This window comes from Odocoileus virginianus, unplaced genomic scaffold (genome assembly GCF_023699985.2).
Source record: "Odocoileus virginianus isolate 20LAN1187 ecotype Illinois unplaced genomic scaffold, Ovbor_1.2 Unplaced_Scaffold_5, whole genome shotgun sequence".
In the NCBI taxonomy this organism is placed as follows: Eukaryota; Metazoa; Chordata; class Mammalia; order Artiodactyla; family Cervidae; genus Odocoileus; species Odocoileus virginianus.
Window position 1 is genome coordinate 2,476,929 of NW_027224267.1, and position 13,777 is coordinate 2,490,705.

At 50.8% G+C, this 13,777-nt stretch overlaps 1 protein-coding gene across 1 annotated transcript; it reads right to left on the reverse strand.

Annotated features, from left to right (window-relative positions):
- Positions 1–2,989: 2,989 nt before the first annotated feature.
- TMEM271 (transmembrane protein 271) lies at positions 2,990–5,445 on the reverse strand. The gene has a single exon (XM_070462419.1). It carries the CDS (start codon positions 5,161–5,163, stop codon positions 4,033–4,035), a length of 1,131 nt encoding a protein of 376 aa, XP_070318520.1. The 5' UTR covers positions 5,164–5,445; the 3' UTR covers positions 2,990–4,032.
- Between the last annotated feature and the right edge of the window lie 8,332 nt (positions 5,446–13,777).

A 13,777-nucleotide genomic window follows, 5' to 3' on the forward strand; every position in this document is an offset into this window, starting at 1 on the left:
AAGTAGCAAATTAAAAAAAGATATCCTATCATCTAGAAAATGAACCACCTAACATTAGGCTGCTGGCTCCCTCTCCTATAAAAAGAAGTTCACAGGTATATAAAGAATTTATACTTATTTATGTGCCAGAATTCATTTTGCTTAGAGTCTCTTATTTATTAATTTTCATTCATATTTTGGTAAGAAAATGGTGCTTTGGGGCAATAACATTGAGTGCTGGCAAGGGGCCTGTGCCCAGAGCAGAGCTCCCTGGAGGTCACTCAGAGGTCTCTGCAACACTGCTGCCCGGGAGCCTGGGAACTCGAACTTCACACCGCCACCAACACTGGCCCCAACCTCAACGCTACCCTGGTGTGGCTGGCTGTGCTGTGCTGGCATCTGGGTGAGGAGCCGTCCCACCAGCGTATCCCACCTGGATATGACAGAGTGTGCAGGTCAACATGCAGCTCAGCAGCCACAGAATCCTCCAAGGAGTGCTCCCCACGAGCGTGCTCCACGATGCCTCAGCCAGGGGTACCAGCCCACAGCCAGGCCACTCCACCGACACACTGCACCTAGAGTTCCTGGTGTCCCAGGCAGGCCACTGGCCTGGACCTCAGACACCAAGAGGCAGTGTGCACGCGTGCACGTGTGCTCATGCACTGGTGCATGTGTTTGCAAACATGTTATATCTTGGAGTGTAAACACAGGTATTGTGTGCTCACATGTAGATGCATGTGTTCATTTGTGTGCACTCCTATGTGCTGACACACTCATGTAATGTGTGCACATGCTCATATGTGCATGCATGTCACAAATGTATTCCTGCATGTATAATCATATGCATGTGCATACACACATACACACGCACATGCATACGTGCACATGTGGTTTGTGTGCACATGTATGCATGCACACGTGTGTGCGTGTGTGTGCATTTGCACATATTTGAGGTTCCCACCTGCATGGCATCATGACACTAGCCAAGAGTAAAAACATTGATAACGCAGTTTTATCTTCACCACAAGCACCATCTGACTAATTTTTTAAATGAAATGATTGCTTAATTGTATCAGTCAAAAATTCAGTTTTGTAGTCGAGATTTGTGTGGCCAAGAGCACCTCCTCTGCCTGAGGATGGCATGTGAGCCCTGGCACCCTGGGAGCACTTGTTCATCAACATTAAGGAAACACAGGTTTTTTTGGTGACTGTGTCATGTGTTGTTAATTAAGTCATTCTTTTAAATGTAAACAAACTGTTTAACTTACAAACTCCGCATTAAACAAAGTAAAAACACAAAAATGTGTTTATTTAATTTTGGTATTTCATTATGATATAAACTCTTGGTTTGGCCTCCACCAGGCCAAGAGTTTATTATTATTCTGAAAAGTAGAATAAGACCCAAATTTTAAGAATGCTCCAAGAGCTGGCATTATTTTCCAAGGAGCATAAGAATCAATTCTAAACAACTAACGTAAATTTTCAAAAAGGAGAAAAAGCATGAATGAGCTGGCTAACCTCCCAGGACTCTGGAGCCATCACAAGCAGTTAGAAGGAAGTGAGGTGGTGACTCTCCACTGCCTCCCTGAGTGTTGATCTTCAGAACAATTTGAGTGAAGGGATATTGGAGATTTTATTTCTTTAGCAAACTTTAAAAAATAAAATCCTGGTATCCCATATCATTATATAGGCCTCTACAAAGTGGACTTAACCATATTCTGGAGTTAGAAACACATGTTTTAAAATCCCATCTAGCTTCTTGGTCACACGTACATTTGACAGGGGAAAGCCTCTGTGCCCCCAGATGCCCTCTGCTGCCCCATCCCATTCTGCCTTCTGTCCCATCCCAAGAAAAGTCTGAAACTTGAGAGAGGTCATTGATTTTGCCTGCATGTTTGAATGACAAACTGTGTAAGACAGAACCTCAGGAAACAGGAAGGATACAGGAAGGTCTGACATCAGATGCCTGCGCTGCTCAAGAGTTTGCTCTGTTCCAGTGGTCCCTGCACAGCAGCCTTCCACAAGAGCTCACCGTGTGCCCACTCACTGGGCTCACCCTGGCTTGGCTGCCTCCACATGTGGTTCTGGGAAGTCAGCCTTGCAGGTACCCCTGAGGTCTGTGCTCCATGAGTGGAGAGCAGCCCTGCCTTATTGATTTGATCTAGGTAGATGAGGGAAAGCTTTATCAAAGGTCTCTTTTGCTGCCACTTATAACTTTTTCTGCTTAGGTTGATGGCCAGTGGACTGGTGGTGTGGGGGCGGGGGGGGGGGGTGGTGGTCAGGACCAGCAAGGGAACTAGTTGGGCTGGGCTGTCAGCCTCACTGAATCTCAAAGCCTAGTATGGACCACTATCTGAAGAGGTCTGGGTATGAGGACCTGGGAGATTAACCTGGAATGATTCATTTTTCTCGGATGGCATCAACATAACAAGGAGAAGACACTGCCTAAGGCCCCTTAGATCAGAATCCCCAAGTTTCTAAGTAATTGTCCAAGCATCAGCATAACAACTTTGCCACCTCCACTGAATGGCGGTAGGTCTCCGCTTCTCTGCGGGGATAGAGGGCCTCTCCTCTCTAGCAGCCTCTGCTGCAGCTGGGTGGCCTTGCTGGTCATGGTTAGGTGCTGGACTCAGTCACCTAGGTACAGAGAAACTCTGGCTTTGGTTGGGTCAGCTGGTCTCATCCTAGAGCCCGCACCTGGAAACCACATCTCCAACACCAAGTCTGGCTGCTTTTCCACAATTAGAAGTGGACCCCTATACACTCTAGAGAGATTACACATTATTCCCTTAGCTTTTCTCACCTCAAGTGTCCTGTGGGTGTATCCTCAACTCCTTTTGCAGGAGGGTCACACCATTTGGGTCAAAGTGGGACTCTTACAGCACATTCAGAATTAGCAGCACACCTGCCTGGCACCACAATTCCAGCACATGGTAGTTGGATCACCTTTCCCCAAGATCCAGAGCTTACCTGGATCCCAGTCAGAACCAAAGGACTGGGCGGAAACACATTTCACCATCATTCAGAACATGTTTCACGTTGTGTTTAAATAGGCACACACATGTGTATCCTAATGATTTAAAAGTATGACCTTCACATCAATTAAGGCTATTTAAGGGGTATATTTCAAATGAAATGCTATAATATCCAAAATTACCAGATTACTGAATTAACCAACAGGATAATAATCTTTGCCAGAAAAACTATGACTGTGATTTCCAAAATAGGATTGGATTGTTCATATGTATTAACCAAAATAAGCTCAGTTTTGCCATAAAAACCCAATCTCCAGTTTCCAGAAAAAGAAATGTATGGGACCTGATATACACACAGAAACTTAGCCTCAGAAAGAGGTTGGATTTAGCCAACCAGCTAGCATAATACAACTGTTCAAACTCACATCGGTCAGACCAAATTCATTTTCCCCCAAAATGATTTGTGTGTCGACATTCTCTAACCCCAATTTGATGAATATCTCCAGTAACATAGCAATTAATTTAATAAAGGAACTCACCAATTTTAAATTGCAATAAATTTACCAAACATTTTCACTGTTTATGGAGAGCTTTACAGTAAGAAAGTTATCAACAAAAGCAGGCACATCCGTGTACAAAGTGTTGCTGTGGGTGCTTCTTCACGTCTTCCATTCTGACAGTATCAGCCGCTCCGTCTTTCTGTCCTCTCAGTCAGCGTTCTTTCCGCTCGCTGGGTGAGGTTTCACCCGGGCCTGGGCCTCGGGGGCGCCCAGGGAACGGACTTGCCAAAGAGAAGTGCGATGGGGGCGAGCCAACCCCAAAACATTTATTGTAAACTTTAAAATGGAGTCCGGATACGAGCAGACACAGAAAAGAAGAGAAACCTCCCAAACACAGAAATAATAGTACTGGAGGACCAGTCTGGCAGCGGGGAGCCCCCAGAGGCGCTGGGCCAGACCGCCCCTGAAGCTGCGGCGCCACGGAGGGGCTTGGCTTTGCGCCCCGCCAACTCCCCACCTCCCTCGCCGCCGCGGCAGGGCAGGGAGACGGGCACGGTAGTCCGCACAGGCCCAGGGGCTCAGCAGGCCCGGCCCGGCTCCCAGGGGCGCGCCGCCTCGCAAGGCGGGCGGCAGCAGTAGGGGTAAGAGGCGTTAAGGTCGGGGTCCGAGGGCGCGTACCCCGGCAGCTCCACAGACGGGTGCCCCCCACAGCAGACCTCCACGCCCGCTTCGTCAAACGCGTGGAAGACGCCCACGTTGATGTAGGAGACCGCGTGGTGCGTCGCGAAGCCCGTGCAGTCCCCCGGGGCGGCGAAGTCCGACTCCTCCGGAGACAGGATGGAAGCCTCGCTGGGCCGCGGCTGCAGCCTCCGCCCCCGCCGGCCCCGCCGGCCCCGCCGCGCCCGGGAGGCGGGCGGCTGCGCGCGGAGCCCCGGGCCGCCGCGGGGCCGCGCCAGGGCCCGGCCTCCCTTCCGCCGGCCGCGCCGGCCACGCCGGGCCTGCGACGACTTGTAGTTCTTGACCAGCAGGAGGCTGAGCAGGCCTAGGAGGCACTCGAGCGAGTTGAAGACGGTGGAGAGCACCAGGCCGCGCTGGTAGTCCTTCAGCTGGCGGCACTTGGCGGAGGTGGCGCTGTCCAGGGTGCCGCGGGCGCGCGCCGCGCCGGGGGCCGGGCCGGAGCCGGCGGCCGCAGGGCCCGGGGCCGGGCCGGCGGCCGCGGCCGGCGCGCGCGGCGGCAGGCAGTAGTGGGAATACTTGCGCTCCACCAGGGACACGGTGTCGCCGTCGATCACGGCGCCCGCGAAGGCGCTGAGGACCCCGAGCATGAAGACGAGGACGCCGAGCAGGAGCAGGTTCTGGCTGCTCACCGGCCCCGAGGGCCCGGCGGCGCCCCCCGGGTCCCCCGGCGTGGCCTCCGCAGCCCCCGCGGGGCCGGCAGCGACCCCGAGCCCCGGGCCCGGGCCCGGCCCCGCGAGGGGCGCGTCCCGGGGCCCGCAGCAGAGCAGGGCGGCGCCGAGCAGCGAGAGGCCGGCGGCCAGCAGCAGCCCCGAATAGAAGGCGCCGGCGGCCGCCCCCAGCCGGAACGGCTCCCCGCGCAGCTCCGAGCCCAGCGAGAAGCACTTGAGGCCGACGGCGGCGGCGCTGAGCGCGCAGGCGAGCAGGAGGCAGGAGGAGAGCGCGGCGCAGGCCCCGCGGACGCTCCACTTCATCCTCCGCGCCCGAGCCGGCCCGCACCCCGCGCGCCCGCCGCCGCCCGCCGCCGCCCCCGCCGCCTGCGCCTCCTCCCGGCGCCGCGCGGCCGGACCGCCGGCCTCCTCCTCATCCTCCCGCGTCCTCCCGGGCCCGCGCCGCCGCCGCCGCCGCCGCCGCAGTCGGAGCCCGCATCCTCCGCCTCCCGCCGCCGCCGCCGCGGCCCCGCGCAGGGAACCGATGCGGCGCGGAGGACCGCAGGGCGCGCGCGCCCCCTCCCCAGCCCGCGGCGCCCCTCCCAGGACGCTCAGCTCCCCCCACCGCCCGCGGCCCTGCGCGCCCGGCCCAGGCACCGCCCTCCCCCGCCCCCCCAACCCGCGGAGCCCCTAGGACACCCCTCGGCCACCCCCCCAAGGAGAAGCCCCCCGCGCCGCGTCTCTCCGCCTTCTTCCCCCGAGTAGCGCCCGGGCCTCTCTGGGCACGCCGCTCCCCACCCCTGGGCGCCCGCCCCTGACGCCCCCAGGCCCCACCCCCAGCGCCTCCCACCTCTCGGGCCCCAGTGGGCGCGCTGCGCGGGCCGAGGGGCTGGGGTCTCACTCCTCGCCCCCCGCCTGTCAGAGATCAGGAAGCCTGAGGAAGTTGTCCTGGAGCGCGAGAAGAGAGGACCCTCGTGCTGAGGGCTACGGGGAAAGCCTGAGTGTGGGCGGGGTGGGGCGAGTCCGGGGCGAGGGGAAGAAGGAAGACCCCCCCCCCCAGGAGCAGGGGTCTGTGTGCGGGGGCGGCGGGCAGGAGGGAAGGGAAGAGAGGAGCCCGGGAATGGGTGAGCCGACTACTCGAGGGAGGAGGGCGGGAGTCCGGCTGCGGGGCGGAGGGGAGGGCTCGGAGGAGGCGCTAGGGTGCCGGGACCCTCGGGCGCCTCGGGGGAGCGCGGGCCCCAGTGCGGTGTGCGGGGGATGAGGCCTCGGGGAGCCCTGGAGGAGTCTCGTCCGAGCCTTTCTCAAGGATCATGCGGGACTTCCCCGCAAATGCGGGTGCGAGTGAGTTAATTCATCGGAAGGCGGTTCACAGCCTGAGAGCAAAGCGGGAGACTGGGGGTGCGGCGCGGGGGGAGGGTAAATCGCCTCCTTCCGACAGACGCGGCGCTCTCGGTGGGAGAGGAAGTCGTGGCCGAGCAGAACGTGGAGATGGCCTTGCCCGGGCCTCTCGGGCACCCAGCCTGCTGAAACGAGGCCTGGGAGCGCGTCTCCGACAAGCCTTCTGAGGTCCCACCGCGCCGAGCGCCCTCGGTTCTTTCCACACCGGCTCTGCCGCTGCTGCAGCGAGGCCCGGGGACCGATGACTCACCCTGCCGGCTAATTACAGCGTTAAATAACTTCGCGCTGGATCCCGGGGAAGCGGGCGGTGCAGCAGCTAGGGAACGTGATGCGGGAGGAGGGGCCGGGGGAGATGCAGGGGTGCTTTGAGAACACACCCCAGTTCCTGCCGCCCGCTCGGCAAGTTCTGGCCGGTGGAGGCATCCCGCAGAGCTCACAGCGTCGGGCCCTCTCCTTCACAGTGTCCGGCGGTGCCCGGTGAACAGGGGCACCAGCCCCCAGAGGGCCCTTGCGTCTGGAGGAAGCCTCACCCACATTCGCCAGGCAGCCCGCGCAAGGGGACCCTCGCCCACGTTTCACGGAAACCATCTGCCCAGTGAATACATGTGAAGGCCTTTCGTGCGTCTCTCTGGACATTTGCGTGGGACGGACGTGAACAGCGGTGGCTGCGCGGAGAAGGAGCAGGTTTCGCTGTATTTTTAGCAGGGAGTGCAGATTTTAGAGCATCAGCTGAACCTCCTCGTTCAGTCCTCTCCTCATGCATGACGACTTGCCAGAAAAGTAGGGACAGTGAGCCTTCTTTCACATTTATGGGGTTAGGGTTTTAAAGGACAGTGTGTAAATCAGCTTGTATAATAATCGTGGCACCCACGCGTGTGAGCAGAGTTGCCATGAGCTGACTTCCAATGATTATTTCTGTTTCCAGGGAGACGAGGTTTGCAGCCACCTCCGTGGAGGATGGAGAGGCTTCTCCATTCCCTATGCGATGCTGCGGCAGCCAGATTGATGAGGCTTTGCGGGAAGAAGTGAGCTGCCTTGGCTGGTCCTGAGCCCGGCCTGGATGGCAGCCTGAGTCGGCCTGGGCGTGTTGCGGGCGGCTATGCAGCAGCCTCTCAAGTCCGAGGCAGGCAGGCTCCTGGTTTAGGATTTCTCCAGGATTTTACCTCCTCTCTCCTCCAGAGCCTGCTTCTGCCAGCTGTTCACTCAACCCCTGACCACTGCTCTGTTCCTTAAATGAGTGGTGCCTCCTACCAAAGCAAGCACTTGGCATATGCTGTTTCCTTTTCTGCTTTATGTTCCCCGGGCCACATCCTCACCTAGCTTCTGCTGTCCCCTTTCTTAGACCTTAGCTTCAGCTCCCTTTATTGCCCTAACTTCTGTTGGGTGCCCACTGTCCTTTCAACAGTGGAAAGAGTGCTTCCGAAGACTTTCCTGTTTAGTCCTGGCAATGAACCCTGAGGCAGGTGGCTCTGCTATCCTCACAGAGGTTTTCCACCCCAAACCCAGACTCTGCCCACCTCCCTAGTCCCCACCCCCCTGCACCCCCTCCTTCCTGCACCCCTCCTCCCTACACCCCCACCTCCCTGCACCCCACTGCCTCCCTGCTCCTCAGCTCTTGGCCACAGGTCTCCCATAACAGGCAGGATCTCCCAGTGGTCTAAATGTCTGTCTTCCCAACCATATTGGAGGCTCTGCAAGCAGGATCCATGTCCAGCTTGTCCCCACCCCCTCCCCATCAGGACTCCCCATCAGGCCCCGTCCTGGCCGTGTGGAATGGACAAGTGAGCAGATGAATGAATGGGTGGACTGCCGCCAACCTGGGGTTGCTCTGTCCTGTGACAGCACCTAATGTCAGTCCAGTTTTGCTCACAAGGAGAAAGGGCCAGGTGACACAGACCAAGTCCCCAGGACGGTGAGGACCCATCTCCCTGCTGCAGTGAAGGAAGGCACTCTGGCCAGGAGCCAGAAGCAGAGCATGTGGAGCCCTGCAGGCAGAGTGACCAGCAGGTGTCCTGTCATGAATGGCCTTGAGCTGTGCAGGTTCGGACTTGGTCCAGAGGGTGAGGAGACCTTAGAAAGGCCCGGGCACTGTGGGGTGTTCTAGACGCACTGCAGTGAGAAGACTGGGCTGGGGGCTGGAAGCATGTTGGGGTCGGGGCAGGTGGAGGGTCCTGCCCCATCACGGTGCTCATCGAACACACTCTTGGGCTCCCGCCCCACCACCTGGCACCTGGCAGGTGGCCAGCCATCTCTTTTTTGGCTGCTCCGCCAGAACGCGGACAATGGTCAGCTATCTTGATGAGTGTGTCTGTCTCCCCTCTGTGTCTGCAGGAGGAAGGGACAGCAGTCTACAGTCCCTGCCACACAGAGCTCCCAGGGACCCTGTAACCGCCCCACTCTCACCTCTGCAACCGTGCATAGTTTGAAAGTTAATTCCACTGCTTTTTTTAAAATGGCTGTGCTGGGTCTTTGTTGCTGCTCATGGGCTTTCTCTAGTTGTGGCAAGTGGGGGCTACTCTCTAGTTGTAGTGTTTGGGCTTCTCACTGTCATGGTTTTCAGGTTGCAGAGCATGGGCCCTAGGGCTCACGGGCTTCAACAGTTGAGGCTCAGGCTTGGTAGTTGTGGCTCATGGGCTGTGTTGTCCCGAGGTGTGTAGGATCTTCCCAGACTAGGACTCGAACCCATGTCCCCTACGTTGGCAGGTGGTTTCTTTACCACTGAGCCACCAGAGAGGCCCTCCCCTGCTTTCTGGCAGAGTCCTCTCCCCCAGCCCCCAACAGGCTCACCTTGTCCCCCTCCCCCAGCCCCTGGCACAGCTGGGTCCAGGGGGTAACTTGAGGGCCGTGGTGAGCTCTGAGGCAGGGAGCTCATGCCAGAAAGAAGTAGCGCCCTCTTGAGAAATGACTCTATGTGGGGAGGGCTGGGTGGCAAGGAGTGATTTTAAGAATCACAAAGCCTACCACATGCCAAGCGAATTCACAGGGACCTTTGTGGCGCCTCTGTGTGGGACACATCACTGTCACATTCTAAAAAGAGAACCAGAGAGGACAATGTTTTTAAAACATTGTGTGTTTTTTTATTATAGCAATAATCATGTGTCAAGTGAAGAATGTTTTCCCAATTAACGTTAAATTGCATTTTAATATTTACATATTTATTAGCATTTAAAATCCAATTTCCTACAGTGTTTACTTCAATTAATTTGGCTGATCCTAATTATTTTTTCTAATTTGTTTTTCATTTTACCTTCCACTATTTCATCCTTTATCTTTTTAAGTGGCTAAGTGCTCAAATTTTTCTTTCATTATTGATTCTAAGCCCCCCTTTTTAGGGAATGATCAGTATAGATCTTCTTGTATAAGTGCAGCCATCTCTGCACAGGTGATGGTTAATCTGAAGAACTCAGCCTCACAAAATCAGAGCCTGTGAATTCTTGGAGTCACAGAATGTACCTTATTATTTTGTAAGTTTTTGTCTTATAAAATGTAATAGAGCCACAGAAAAACCCATAAAACATGCATGTAACAGTTTAATGACATAAATGAGCATCTGTGTCCTTGCCATCAAATCAGGAAACAGAACACTGCAGACTCAAGGATGCAGCTCACCTCACCTTCCCCAAAGGTCCTGCTGACTTCACTGAACTGCTTCCTTGTGTTTATTTGTACTTTAATCACCTAAGTATACATCCCTGAACACTTTAGTTTGGGTTTGCCCTTTTTTTTAATTATACAAGTGGAATCATAGAGCCTGATTGTTGCACATCTTGTTTCTTTCATCCAACTTGATGTCTGTTGTTGTGTCTATGGTTTATCTTTGTCAAAGCTGGTACTAAGCCATTGTGTGAATGTGCCACAGTTAATCCACATTACTGATGATGAGCATTTGATTGTTTCTAGTTTGGGATATTATGAATAAAGTTGTGAACTTTCTTATGCTTGTGCACTGATGCACTTGAGCGTGGATTTTATTTGATCAAGAGTAATATAATATATATGCTTAGGTTTTTGTGCCCATTTTTATTGAGATACAATTTATGTGCAATAACAATCACTGATTTTAAGTGTTTGACTCAATGACTTTAGACAACTGTACACATTGGTATGAGTCTCCACCACAGCACAACACAGGTATAGTCCAAACACCGCCCTGCTAAGTCACTTCAGTCGTGTCCGACTCTGTGCGACCCCATCCCTGGGATTCTCCAGGCAAGAACACTGGAGAGGGTTGCCATTTCCTTCTCCAATGCAGAAAAGTGAAAAGTGAAAGTGAAGTCACTCAGTCATGTCCGACTCTTCGCGACCCCATGGACTGCAGCCCACCAGGCTCCTCCGTCCACGGGATTTTCCAGGCAAGAGTACTGGAGTGGGGTGCCATTGCCTTCTCCGAAACACCCCCCAAAGTTCCCCTTTTCAGCAATGCTCTGCTCCACTCAAGGCCCTACAGAACTGCTCATCTGCTTTCTCTTGCTATAGTTTTGGCATAAAATTTCAGATACTTGCCATCATAAAGTATATTGTCTTTCATGTTTGGTTTCTTTCACTTGACAATGCTTTGTTTTTATTGCTAATAAAAACTCCACCAAAATTTGTTTATCATTCATAAAATGATTGACTTTAGTTTGTCCATATGGAGTTATTATGAATTAACATTCATGCCCAAGTCTTTTGTGAAGGTGTGTTTTAATTTTTCTTGGAGTGGAATTTCTAGGTTTTGTCTTAAGTTTATATTTAATTTTATAAGAAGCTGACCAGTTGTCTTCCACAGTGGCTATACCATCCTGCATTCCCCTGAGCTATGAATGAAAGTTCCCTACACGCCATCCCTTCACCAAGTCTTGGTGCTATCAGCAGTCTTCTTAGTAATGTTGACCATATGATTTTGATTGGAATCATACTGAACCTGTAGATTAATTTGAGCATAACTGATATATTAGCAATATTGAATCTTCTGCTCCATGAACACAGTTTATCTCTACATTTACTTAGATCTTCATTAATTTCTCTCAATATTTTATAGTTTTCAGTATAAAGGACTTGCAAACATTTTGTTAAATTTACCTTTTAGTATTTTATATATTTAATCCTTCTTTAATTATTACTTTAAATAAACTTTTGTTGTCCAATTGTTTGTTACAAGGATATGGAAATATGTTTGATTTTTAAGTTGCCTTTTAAACCTGCAACCTTGCTAAATTGACTTATGCTAGCAGCTATTTTATAGATTTCTTAACATTTTCTATATAAACAATCATATCACAGATAAGTATAAACAATTTTAATGTTTTCTTCCCCACCTGCATGCCTTTTATTCCTATTTCTTACTTTATTGTATGGGATAGACCCTCATGCATAGTAGCAAATAAAGTTACAGGAGTAACAATCCTCGCCTTATTCGTGAATTTTTTTAGCTGCACCATGGCATGTGGGATCTTAGTTCTCTGACCAGTGGCAGCTTGGGGTCCTAATCACTAGACAGCCAGGAAAGTCCCTATTGTTCCTGATTTCAGTGTGAAATCATTTTGATCTTTCATCCTTAGGTATAATGTACGCTCTAGCTTTTGAGGAGAAAGTTTTCACTGGGTTGAAATCCATTTCTAGCTATCTGAGAGTTGTCTGTTTTATTTTTTAAATCATGAACAAGTGATGAGTTTTCTCAAGTTTTTGTTGTTGCTGCTGTTGTATTTGCTGAGATTATTATATGGTTTTTCCTTTTCAGTCTGTTAGTATGGTGAATTACATTCATTGTATTCCTGAGCTAAATTTCACTTGGTTATTCTCACGCAAGTAGCATCTGGTACCTATTATCAGGAATACAAATACTTCTGCTCACTACATCTTGGTTTAGGCATCACCAGGGAAAACACAAAATAGTCAAGCAGTGGATGGAACAAGCTTTACTCACACAGGGACGTAACAGTGCAAAATGACAGCTTCACTAGTGTTGAAGCTCCCATGGCCAGCGGGTCCTTCCCAGTAGTTGAGATGTGGCCCAGAGCAGCATGCACACCACTTGTGCGGCAGCAGGAGGACCCCGTCTCCCCCAAAGTGAAACAGATATGGGGTTGGTCAGGGGCCCATGGCACACACTGTTAAGCAGAAAAAAGGGACATACTGTGAGCCTGAAAGAGGGAAAAATATTCCAAAGCAATAAACAAAGTACAGTCTGAAACTCTTTACTTCTTGGTGAGGAGATGCTCCTGAGGCCCACTCTTATGCAACCAAGCAGAGGTTAAAAGACTGCCTTTCTCAGCAGTCATAATGCTTCCGTCCTTTTCATACTGGGCTCACATAATTTGCTATTATTTTGTTGAAGATTTTTGTGGCTGGGCTAGTGAGGGATATTATTTTTAGCTTCCTTGTAATATTTTGTCCTGTCTAGTGTCACAGTGATGCTAACTTCACTAAACGAGTTGGGAAGTACTCCCTTACCTTCTCTGTTCTGAAGAATCTGTGTAGAACTGGTATTATTTCCTCCTTCAGTGTTTGGTAGAATTCACTTGTGAAGCCATGTGGGGTTAAAGTTTTCTTTCTGGGATGATTTTAACTGTAAGTTCAATTTTTAAAAGCAGTTGTCGGGCTATTCAGGTTATATAATTTTCTTGAATAAGCATTAGTAATTTGTGTCTTTTGCCTATCACAATAAAATTTTCATATTTGTTGGCATAAAGTTGTCCACAATATTCCCTTCAAAGCTGTGATTTTTATTGTATGTAAAATATATCTCAAAAAGCTGAAAGAGTAAAAGGTTTAAAATTTTTTTTAAGTTTTTTTAATGTCTGTAGGATCTGTAGTGAAATTCCCTCTTTCATTCCTAATATTGATAATCTGCATTTTTTTTTTCTGGGCAGTTATCATACTGCAGTCGATCTTTTATTACAAATCATTAAATCTCCCAACAAGGTCTTAAACAGTATTAAACACCATTTCATATCTCTTAACACAAAGCAGACCAGGCATTCAGTACTAGAACCAAGTAAGAAGTGTTAAATTTCAAGCTTCTGATCACATCACATGGTGACCAAAGCTTGTGTCATTTTCTCATGTTATCCAACTGAGCATCTCACACTTCTTGTCCTCTCAGTGGAGACAAAAGTTTCTAGTTCATGTTCTAAGTACAGGAAGTTGAGAGAGACAAACTCCAGTGAAAACACATCAATCTCAATTCAACTCAGTTAAAAAAAAAAAAAGCAAACTTAAATTATCTGTTTTGAGGGGACAAAGGGAAAGGAAGGCATGGGGTTAAGAGTCAAAACTGTGACAAAGACCAGATGCTATACATGGCATGTTGTAGTTCTGGAAACTATCTGTTATATGATATTTTAAAATAAAGTGGCTTTTGTGGATTTTTTTCTCTTTTGGTATTGTAAACATATGCTGTTTAATAGTACCCGAATTTAACACTTTCTTTCTTTGAAAACAAAACAAAATTGAAAGCCTTTAAGGCAAACAAACTCCTAAGGAAAAAAGAAAGTCATTTGTTATAAAACTGTGAGAACACCCAAGCAAGACCCCACTTAAGATGCGTCAGCATGAACCT